Source organism: Nilaparvata lugens, chromosome 2, assembly GCF_014356525.2.
Source record: "Nilaparvata lugens isolate BPH chromosome 2, ASM1435652v1, whole genome shotgun sequence".
In the NCBI taxonomy this organism is placed as follows: Eukaryota; Metazoa; Arthropoda; class Insecta; order Hemiptera; family Delphacidae; genus Nilaparvata; species Nilaparvata lugens.
In genome coordinates this window covers 17,093,445-17,105,536 of record NC_052505.1, presented here as the reverse complement: position 1 = coordinate 17,105,536, position 12,092 = coordinate 17,093,445, and the positions used below count along the sequence as shown (strand labels likewise).

At 30.0% G+C, this 12,092-nt stretch overlaps 1 protein-coding gene across 1 annotated transcript; it reads right to left on the bottom strand.

Annotated features, from left to right (window-relative positions):
- Positions 1 to 572: 572 nt before the first annotated feature.
- On the bottom strand, positions 573 to 10,375 carry LOC111048417 (UDP-glucosyltransferase 2). Its single transcript, XM_039420709.1, has 5 exons — positions 10,037 to 10,375; positions 7,787 to 8,605; positions 6,314 to 6,533; positions 3,441 to 3,660; positions 573 to 2,198 (listed from the first exon to the last, which is right to left on the bottom strand). The coding sequence occupies exons 1-5, from the start codon at positions 10,052 to 10,054 to the stop codon at positions 1,901 to 1,903; spliced, it is 1,575 nt and encodes a 524-aa protein (XP_039276643.1). The 5' UTR covers positions 10,055 to 10,375; the 3' UTR covers positions 573 to 1,900.
- Between the last annotated feature and the right edge of the window lie 1,717 nt (positions 10,376 to 12,092).

Below are 12,092 nucleotides of genomic sequence, written 5' to 3'. Positions count from 1 at the left end.
GACGTATTTATAGGAAAATGAACATTAAATCCATACGGCACTGATTCGTTTCGAAAGTGACTGAAATAAGAGACTTAAAGTAAAAAAAAGTGGCTTGGGGAAGATTTTTAATATAGATCTTCCTAAAGCCACTTATTCTTATCCACGTACTACTGTACAGATAGTATTTTGTAAAAGAAGATGTTTTGTTAAAAAATCAACTTCGTCAATAGGAATTCATTTTTTAGTTCTGTCAACCGTCAACATATTTTATAATTTCTAGAGTAATTAAATTTAAAAATTTCATTCAAGTTATCTTTCACTCTCACTTCAAACACTGAAAATGCTTAGAAACTATTTAAAAGTCTATAAAACTTTATTAGTCTTTGTTTTATTACTGAGATTTCAATTTTGCAATTTCAATTCCTATAATCATCATACTTATATGACTGTGATAAAGTTTATCACATATTACTATGAATAAGGATATATTGAAAAATTTCAATATCAGCCTATTTTCAAATGACCTTATAGTGACATGTTTTTTGGACACAATGCGAGTAGAAAATGAGGACAATAAGAATGAGCATAAACAGAGTCTGAGTTATTTATTTGTTTCGTTATTTCATGTACGGTACAGTAATTAAAAATAATTTCATAACTAATACAAATTAATGAAATAATCCAGTCATCAAGTGATCTAAATCCTAACAAAATAAGATTTGAAAATATTCTTATAAATTCATTCATTTTCATATTAATTTAAATGTCAGAATGCCATAAAATACTGATTTTGTTTGAATATAGTTGTTTATTCATTAGCATTTGCACAAATTATTAATTATATTATAATTCATACATTTCCATCATTCATTTCTCATTGAGAGAGATGATAAGCTGGGAAGAAGTCTTGATGAATTTCAACCTTCATTACTGGAAGTTGATAGTTGACGGGGCCTTTATAATAATTAACAAGCCTATTTCCAATCTATATTAGAGTGTCAGTCATGTTTCACCTTGAGAGAACTCATAGTTTGAGAGGACGTTTTTTGGTAAGAAGGCAGTCAACTGCTGTTATCATGGAGAAAATATAGCATGAGAAGATATTCCATGGTATAGAACGTTTATGTTCCAAATTTCAAGTCGAATAATATTATTATTTTAGAGAAAATATAGCATATGAGAAGATATCCTATGGTATATAACGTTTATGTTCCAAATTTCAAGTCGATTTTTGTTAACTCGAACCAAAATTACTGTCGACTACTGTCTATTAATACTGTTTTGTCCGGGTGAGAGGTGTATAAGAACGGCTTAGTATGAGAGACTACCAGCTCCATCAAAAAGAACTACTATAGTAAGTACCTACCACGTTATAATGGCAGTGGAGAAAAATAAGAGAACAACGTTGCCGATCCTCAGTCTTGTCAATGCCTTCTATAAACGGTAGCTGATAAAGAATTATTGATGTAATATAAACTGTTCATTCTCGTTTAAAATAATTAATAATGTTTTATTGAACAAGAAATTATATACTTCAATAATTTTATAATGGATTTTCCTAATTTAGATGAAATATTTTGTTAATGAATTCATAATTCTACATTGTTAAGAGACGATCTGGCAACAGAGCAAAGCGAGAAAGAGATGTGTTGCCTATGTTGAATGATAGACAGGTACAGCAATATACCATTACTAATCAAACACTGCCATTATAACGTGGACCTCACTATATAAGTCTATCGGCTTAAGTTAACAGTGTAATTTGGAACATAAACGCCCTATACATTTATGGGATATCTTCTTATGATATATTTACTCTATGCAATTATTGTTTTTCAATTCCGAATGAACTTCACAATTGAATTTTGGCTACTAATTACCCGACCCGAGACATTCATTTCTGCCCAGTTTAGAGTGATTAATCACTTTTCTTTTTGCTCTTATGTTTATGTTTCCCTTCGCTTTTCTTAAAGCTTCCAGCAATTATTGCCAGAAGTTTTATTAGTACAAGCACTGTCGCAATAAATATCACGAACAAGAAGGCAAAAATGTCTAATAAGTAAAACTGAATCGCAGATAACTGATTGGCGGATGTTTGGAGGTGAGCCGCTCCTTTATAGCGCACCACATATTCTATCCAATAGATTGCTGATTCCATAGGAGTTCTTTCTCTATCTTTGAAAGTTTGCGATACTTTCTCGGCATTCTCCTTGAAACTGAAAAGTAAGAATAGACTAGAATTAGAAAAATAATAGAAGTATAGATTCATAGTACCCTTTTATTTTAAAAACTTTTTATTTAAAACACAACAGCAACTAGTTTCGGCATTCCCAAGCCATTTTCAAGTTTTAATTGAAATTAACTAGGTATTATTTAATTATTATTTTTCTATTGAATTATACAATAAGTACATCATTAAAGTGATAGGGAGAGAAAAAATATAGTAACCTTGTGCTATTCCTCTCCCAAATTTAGATAAGGTTACACATAGTCCGATATAGGTTGTCTTGTTGTTGTTCACTTCACAAAGTTTTTAGTCCTTAATTATTTTCACAAAGAAGATTTTTGAATTTAGATAACACAAAAACAAACATAGAGGAAATATTCACATTATTATCACCTAAATAGAAGATATTACTTTATTTGCTAGAAATAATAGTTCATTTAAAAAAAATGACAATAACAAGAGTAGAATTCTTCAGAATTTTAAGAGCCACTGTAAGAGTAATATTATGATTGAGTTTTATATGAGCTAAAATTCACTAAATCAGCACCATAAATAATTCAATTTTTCATTGAGTGCAGCAAGCAGTATTATTCAAGAATATGTAATACACATTATTATGCAATATTTGCAATAATATGTATTACTCAATAGGTACGGTATCGGAACCTGCATATAATTTTCTGATAAATGCTGGAATAATACAAAACTACCATAATTATATTGAATCGATTCCATACGTGAATATAACATGTTTTTATTTTTTTAATATTTCCATCTAGGTACCGTATTTGAAAACTCTTCCTAAAACTTGGTATAGAGTAGATTCAGAGGATGCCCTATCGGAAAGGATTTTTACATATATTTTTAATTTTTGTGAAAAGATTATCAGTTGTGAAAACAATTCTGAATAAACATAAATAAATATGACATGAAGCTGAAATTACATTAGAAGAAATGAAAAAAACTTTCTAGCAATACCCAAGTAGCAAAGTAGTAGGCCTACTACTCAATAGTACTATATATTATTATTTAATAATAGAAGCAAAAAAAATCGTACAGTATAGCCTCTACCCTATAAATTTGATAAAATAAGTTGGAGCTAAGTTATTGTTTTACTTGATGTTATTTTTGTTCATAGGGTAACAACTAATGCACTAACTTATAGGTAATTATTTTTGAAAAGTGAATGAAATCTTTTTGATGGTTGGAAAAAGGTTACAAAATCTCTTACCTTTTATCATTTAGAATCGTTTGTATTGCATGAGTAATGGTGTCAGCAGTTATATTGAAGTAGTCTATATGTATTGCCATGCCTCTGTTTACCAGATTTTTCACATTTCCAGGCTGGTCGGCGAACAGGGGAATTCCAATAACTGGCACTCCATGGTAGGCTGCCTCAATACAACTTGATTGGCCTCCATGTGTCATCAATAGCTTCACGTTTTTATGAGCTGTAAAATGAACTGGAGCTATATTTAATTGAAATTGGAATACACTTTAGCAACACGAAAGTACTACACATTGAATATTTAGATATAAAAAATCTCAATAAAAGTACAAAATCAACCGAAAAAGTATGGTACCAAAAATTTTATATTAATTTTAGCGCAGTCAACACTAGATGTATTAGCAACGAGTTGAAGTCAAGTAGCTTAATTCTCAATCCATTCAATTATATTTATTAGTACCAATGTAGGCTACTTTATTATTTATTGATTCATACAATAAGTACATCATCAAAATTATAGGGAGAGAAAAAATCATTAATCTTGAGCTATTCCTCTCCAAAATTTAGATAAGGTTACACATAGTCCGAAATAGGTTAAGTCTTGTAGTTGTTCACTTCACAAAATTTTCAGTCCCTTATTATTTTCACAAATAAGATTTAATTTAGATGCTTCAAAACCAAAATTTTGAATTACTTGTTTGAATACAGTAACATACAACTGAAGAAAACTATTTCTTTTCCAACTCTAATGAATTACAAAATACATCAATGTATTGTATAGAAGTCAAAATAACTACTGCTACAGAATTATAATAATAATTTTCTTTACTTTACTTTTTATTTGGACTCAATAAAACTGGCGCTCAAGTGCTACTTTTGCCAGTAGAGCCAAAATTTTATTATTACTTGCTTAATATTATCACATGATCTTGTTAATATAGGCCTATTGTACTGTTTACTTTTAACATTTTGTACTTTTGTTAACTCTATTATTGTTATTATTTTGTGATTGTAGAAATGTCTGTACAATTATTAGGCAAATAAATATCAATTTCAATTTGGTAATTTCTAGATTCTATTATTCAACTGTTTTTTTTATTTGAACATTTATAAATCAAAATGAATAATCTGTCTCTGTATCTCTTTTGTTTCCTGCTGAACAAAAATGTTCTTCTGATATAGTGATGAATATTTTTTTACATCAGGCTATAATATTTTATTTGCCTATCACACCATAATGATTTCGTTTTATTAAGTTTTTTTACGAGAAGAATAAGCCGAGAAATATACGAGGAGGTAAAATAAAAGTTATTATGATATTTTATCAATCAATATTTTTCTTTTAGATACTTTGAGAAGAGTATCCTGCCTGAAGAGGAGCTGCTGTCACATCTGAATGGACGGGAGTATCGGGCAGTGAGCCGCTACTGCAAGGATGCTTGGCAATATAAATACTTCCTGGTTCAGCAAATCAATTTTTCATCAATTTGAACTCTTGTGAAAGCATAATAATTCTCAATTTTTTCTTTATGTGAATGCTTATTTGCTATTTCCAATCAACTCCCCCAGACGGCACTTCGCCATGTGGTAAAAATGCCTACGATGATTTGCTTTGTATGCAGTTTTTTATAGAATAATTGAATGAAGACCATTCATTTATTTCATTCTTTAGAAATATTTTATTCTAAAATAGCACTACTCCTACTAAATTCTAATAATTTGGTGATTTCCACATTTCATTTTTCAATTGTTTTTTTTTAATTTGAATCAAAATTATAAATCAAAATATTTTATTAGTTAATCTTATTCTATTCTGTTCCCAACAGAGTAAAGAATCTTATTATATCTTACCTTCACCCCAACAGGGTGAAAATGTTCCTTTAGTTCATATTTTTATATTATACTCGTATACAATTCATCATGCAGGTAATGCAAGTTTTAATCAATCAATCAAATTTTATTGAACAAAATATTTACATTGGAGGTCCCACAAAACCCGAAGGTTTTTCAGAAGGTGCCTATATAAGTATACATAATAAATCATACAAAAAATAAAATTGACAAATTTGATAAGAGGGGGAGAAATTTTTTTGCTTGCATAGGGAAGTTGGGAAGTAGGAAGAGGATGTAAAGGGAGGAAGGTAAGGAAGGTATAAACTTATCTAGGAACTAGAATAATAAAATTTAAGAAAATAAATTAGATAACTACTCAAGTAGAACAAAAATATCAAGTGAATCAAATTATAAATCACAAAAAATAAGTATTCACTATTTATGAAAACAAAACTTATAATAAACATATATGGGGAAAATTTGAGAAATGAAAGGAAAATTTCAATGGGAGGGAAATTTCAAGTTTCAAAGTTGGGAAATAATTATAAGTGGTCGCTCTGGCTGGCAGCAGTGACTCCTTACAAAATTTATGTACCAGCAGATATTTCTTGATCAAATCTAGTATTATTACTCTGTCCCACACCATAGTATTAATGATTCCATTTGAATAAGTTTTTTACGAGAAGAATAAGATGAGAAGCATACGAGGAGATAAAATTAATATAGTTTATCGCGATATTTTACGAATTAATATTTCTCAATATGTTTAAATTAATGGTAACTGAACAAATATCTTCAGACTGAAGTCGAGTGATTCCATTTCTACTGTACACTTATAGGTTCAATACCTTGCTATTACCTGCCTCTGCTGGATCCTATAAAAATAATTCCCAAATTGCCCAAGCTGTTATTTGGTAAGATTCAAGGATTCAACGGAAGTACAGAGATACTTGTTAAACTGGTTATTCTTGTTGGTCTAGCGTTGAATAGAATATTTAAAACTTTACAAGTGGTAATAATATGATCATTGGTTACTCACTCACCAAGAATATCAAATTGTGGTATCCATTTTCTCAGAATCACATTTGGAGAAATGGTCAAGAGCTCTTCTTCATATTTCCAAATAATCAGTTGTTTTAGTTGTGAAAATGCTGTAGTAAATGCAGTTCTTACATTTTCTGGGAAACTTGACACCCTAACTATGCTTCCAAATGAAAATATTATTGCACCATTATGAGCGCTATCCAGCAGAATTTGAAAATCCTGAAAAAATGAAAAAATTTAAATCTTCAAGAGGTTTGAGAGAAATTTTCTAAGAGAAAATGTTGGTTTCAAAGTTGTTAGTGTAATTTGCATGAATTTTAAGTGGAGCAACACACTACTTGTAAGCGTCATACAGTGAATATTCTTTGAAAATTGTGAAAATAGGTAGGAAATCTATTATTTTCATAATGCTTAAGTTACAATGGAGTACAGTAGTATCAAAGTATAAAAATGTGATGCAATAAGTAATGTTCAGTTAAGAATGATCGTTGCATCCATTGTCGTAGATTGCTGTTTGACATTGGGGGGAAAGTACTACAGGGTCTGGATCGGGTGCCCCCAGCAAAGAATTTTTGGTAAATAGCTTATTAAAATGGTTCATAAAGCATATTTAACTTCAAATCCGTTTTAAATCCTCTTATTCGGCAGTGGTAAATTAGTGGGTAAATAAATAAAGTTCTGAGTTACGCTAATAGTTTTAAGTTTTACCAAATAAAAATTATTTACAAAAAAAAACAGCATCAGTTGTATTGCTTGTTTTGATTACCAGCCATAATCTGAATCTTCAATACATTTTTCCATGGGACAAAGCATATATACCATAAAATATTGGGGGACGCGTCCCCCGTGTCCCACCCAGGTTCTACACCCATGGTTGCATCTGGTTTTCACAAAAAAATAAATGACGAAACTATAAACTTCAATTTTTTTTTAATTACCAGATATTATCATGGGAAATATATTATGCAATCTGTATATCAGTAGATTGAATATTTTCAAGTTTTAAGAACCAAAGAGGCTTTCCTGTTCACTGCCGTTATACGCCTTTGTTAAACCACGTTTTTTTAGGTGTATCATTCACATCACAGGGATAAAAAGTATTATGGTATAAAATGAAATGAGAATAGTACCCTTTTTCAAAAAAAAAAACTATACTGTTGAACAACTATAGTAAAATATTTTTATTTCATTGATTACTAAAAGTATTTGCTTTACCCTTGTTGTATGATATTTGAATGAATATTATGGAATAATATTCGATTATTATTATGATAATTAGCATGAGTACTATAGTACTATAGGTTATAACCTATAGACTGTATAAAACTACAGTACCTACGGTACTAAACTCCAAATAAAGTGATCTTTGTCTACTTCATATTGGTGTCCAGATAAATATCAGATAGAACGTTGATTATTTTTATATAATTGAAAATATCTTTTATGAATCACAATTGATAATACATACATACCTCTGGTAAAGATGCAACCTCTTTCAAATGTATTCCTCCAATTTCTATAACGTTTGGAACAAAAGGTCGAGCTTGATTGATTGAAAAGTGGCTGTTCACTAAAATCAACGAAGTATTCTGATAAATTTGAGATATGTGTGGTAAATCTTCTCCAAAATATTGCTTTGCAATTTTATATGCACCATTATCACTGAGAAAATGGTAGCCGATTTTCGCAAAGCTCAAAAAATAAAAATTCTCCAATCTCTCTAAAAATGTCATTTGTGGACTGAAACTGCTGGCATAATTCACTAGATATGAAGGATTATCTGGGTTGCCAACTCTAGAATTCATCCATGGTAATGCAGAACTTGTGACTATCGACACAAGAGGAACTTTCAACTTATATGCAAATGGAACAAAACAATCAGAGCTGAATATTTCGGTTATAACCAGGTCAAATTTTCCAGTTGTATTGATCAGATTCTGAACTCGTTGATCCTTGTAAGCATTTGAGCATAACTGAAATCCATATTCCCAAATGAAAAATAGTCCTTCATGTATTGGTTTCATGTTGGAGAGAATAAAATCGATGGTTATACTATTAACTGTATGCTTCGGATATTGTGACGATATATCTATATCATGATAATTATTAATGGGGGTTTTCTGTGGATTCACGTTTACAACCGTCACATTATGTCCTTTTTCCGCCAGTCCTTTCAGTACAGATTCTATAACCATGAAATGGCTTTTAGTTCTGATAGGAACTATTGCAAGAATATTATAAGCTTCAGATGAGGCAATTGAGAGTATGCCTGCAGTTATCAATGTCGCTGCCTGGAAAAGAAAGATCAATAAAATGTAGTGGATGTTATCTGCACAAAGAGTGATAAAACATTGATTTATAGAATTAAAACAACTTAATGTAGAAGCATCACCTGCATAAAAACTAAAAATCGAAGAACCTTTTTCAACATATTTTCATTATTGAAATGGGTTATTTGGTTTCTAATTCTTATATAAATACAAGTAGCCCTCACCAAGATATTGAAGCATCACCTGATCTGGACATTTTCAAATTTAAAGATTTCGGCTTTGGGCTTAGATTAATTGTGATGTAGCCTATAATTATATAGAAATGAGATTGAATGTATACAGTATACAAAATACTATGGAATTAAAACCTGAAAAATCAAATTGCTCACCAAATAGTACAAGGAGTATCCTTAGATTTTCTCTCCCGATCACTGCTTTCTTGTAAAAATGATGAGTAAATAGAACAATCAAAAATGTTGAAGGATTCAAAAGAGAGAAAACTCTGTCAATTCATTGATAAGTATTAAGGTGACTATAATTTTTATTAATAATGTATCAATCGCATTATATATAACGTTATGAATTAATCACGTTACTATAATTATTTGTAAGTTACATCACATTTACAACTAATAGGGACAATTTATTATTTAATGCCATACCACATTTTCTAACTTGAATGACTATATTATATTCTTGGTTTCACTTTAATATAATATAAAAAAATTGAACTTCTCAAAATCCCAAAATTATCTTGATTTATTGTAATTCAGTTCTATTGTGAAGAATGATCTATACGATATACCGTAATACTAATTCAATACAAAGTATTCATGTAATTCATTATAATATGAATATATCACTACTTTTAATTACTTCAATTACTGCATGTAAGTGATTTCATAGCAAAAAGTGCCTGGGTAGTATGGGAACTGGGAACTTTGAACATTAGGTAATTTTAGAATACCGGTAGTCGATTTGACGAAATTGTTGAACTTTACTTTATTATCACCACAACCATAATAAATGAGTATTTTCATGAAATTGAAGTAAGATCAGTGTTGTTTATAACAAAATGATAAATAAAGTTACTGTAAGCTAATGGATTGAAAATAATGGTGCAAATATGTTTGAATTAAAACACCGTTTCAAGTTAACTTCCAGAGGTTGAAATTCTAAAATGAGACTATGAGAGAGCCAACTTCACCAAAATGTCCTTCCTATCTCACTATATTTTGCAATTATAGTCACGAATATTTATGAAAAGCATTTATGAACCTTTGAAGAGCCAAGCTATCTACAATTTACTACATCTGTTTTAGGAATTTTACATCCACAAGAATATTAACCGGTTATTTTATATATTTTTAGTTTATATCTTCTATTATATATATCAGCATATTTCAAATTAAGTTTGTCTAGACTATATAAAATACATTGGTAATTACTTACCACTGATAAGGATTTCATTTTGAATTGCGTTACATCAGTTTTGTATTTCTGAAACTTTAAATATTACTCCTGCGAACCGCGCTCACTTCACATCGTTCAAGATGTTTTCAAACTTTTCAGAGTTGAAGCTTTTGGATGATAGAGTTTATTGAACTCAGTCTTTTTGAGTGATTTTATTACTAGATTAGGTCTTTCACTCATATTCTATAATATATGTACTATAATTTCAACTATCATCAACTTATAGATTAGGTTAAAAATGCTCTTTTGTACTGTTGACTTGATAAAACGTCGTTTGCGATAGGAGAGTTGTTTCACACTGACTCTGGCTCAGACTGAGTAAAGTGGGGCAGGAGTGGGGCACCAAACGAGATTCTTGACAATTATTTGACGTTTGGAATGGGCGTGGCTATATGGATAACGTTTCATAACAAGATAAATTGAAAGGGAGTGTGAATGAGAACGGAGGGAGAGAAATAATGATAAAATATTATATATTTCATATGAAGAGAGAAGAGAGAGAGAAGAGAAAAAGAGAGATATATAAAAGAGAGAGAAGAAGCATTTGCTGCTTCTATTGCCCGACACACATTTATAATGATAGCGGAAAGATCAAATTTCGATGTGAGACCATTATTTTCATGATTGATTAGCAAAATGCAATTCAGCTAATGAATTTACACAACCTCATTGATATTCCTGTTGCAAAGTTGACCATTGATAAAATAATCACTCAATTATTGCTTGTGTAGTGTAGGAGAGATCAAGGCAACACCGTAGACTTATTGATGAAGTTTATTGTATTTTCCATTCTTATTATGATTAATTCAATATTATGTTTGAGGTAATCTTTCTTTTCTCATTATGCTACCAGTTTCTTTCATGATAGTACAATGAACTGGTCTTGTTCCATATTAGAGGAGTAATTTTCAGGGAAATATATTGTAAAATGTACTTTCTGAAAATAAAATGAATTTGAATGATATTCCTTTGTTTTCATTTTCCAGTAGTACAATATAAATTGTAGAAGATAAAGTATAAAATAGACTATTTCATTCCGACTTGTAAATTATACATCCAACTTCCAATAATTGATTTATTACGTCCTTCAACTGATTCATGGATATTTGATGCGACTTTGGTACAGTAGTATTTATCATATTACTTGGAAATGAATTTATTCTTCCGAAACTTAATTCTCAATGATGAAATTCCTATTATTCAGTTACATAAGAATGAAACAAAATTTGTATGGACCAAAAATACTGGTCAGTTTTGCTTTAGTTAGAATTCTTTCAGTTGAGAATTTCTTGTGAAGAATACTCAGTTTCATCTGTTTAGAATGTCATATAGAAATTTATCCTAGACTTAGAAGGAACCTTCTCCAAGTTGCCAGAATAATCGCCTTTTAAATTCTTTCTCATAGACATAATATTTCCTTCAAATATATTTAAAATAGAAATTATGAAGGCTGTTCTTGAAAAATATCAAGACTAGAATACCACTTTTTTTGTTGCCACTCATTTTTGTTGTATTTTGTTGATTCAAATTTCAAAAATATAGTTTCAGCTTCTCCTAAACTATTCGCTTTTGAAAAATGTTTTATGATAATAAAATGAGAATATATAAATTTTATCAATATATCTATCTCTCCTGTTTGTTCTAATGTTAATTTCATTTCTATGCGTTCCATTCATCATTATTCACTTAAATTGATATCATTCTTATTTCTATTCATTTATTTTTTTGGTTCTATTTTCATCAATCTCATTTAATTAATAGTTTGGCTGTGGTGCTGCCGGTCTAGAATAGCAGGCAGGCCTAGCGTCTTAACAACCCAAGGTGCTAGAGTGGTAGAGCCCCACCGAAAATCCGGGTTCATTTATATCCATAATCCTCCATATTCTACATCCTTACCTCTCACCAAGCCTTGATATCCTCCCACTTGGACCTTTCAAATTTTCACTTCCCTGTGAATTCTGCCCATCCAATAAATTAGCCTACATTATTTTCATCAATTTGTATTAATTTCCACTAATATGTTTCACTATGTATT

Coding starts and splice junctions, on each gene's coding strand:
- LOC111048417 (XM_039420709.1), bottom strand. Junction 6,534..7,786: donor AGGTTGCATCTTTACCAGAG/GTATGTATGTAT, acceptor TCATTTTTTCAG/GATTTTCAAATTCTGCTGGA. Junction 3,661..6,313: donor ACCACAATTTGATATTCTTG/GTGAGTGAGTAA, acceptor TTCATTTTACAG/CTCATAAAAACGTGAAGCTA.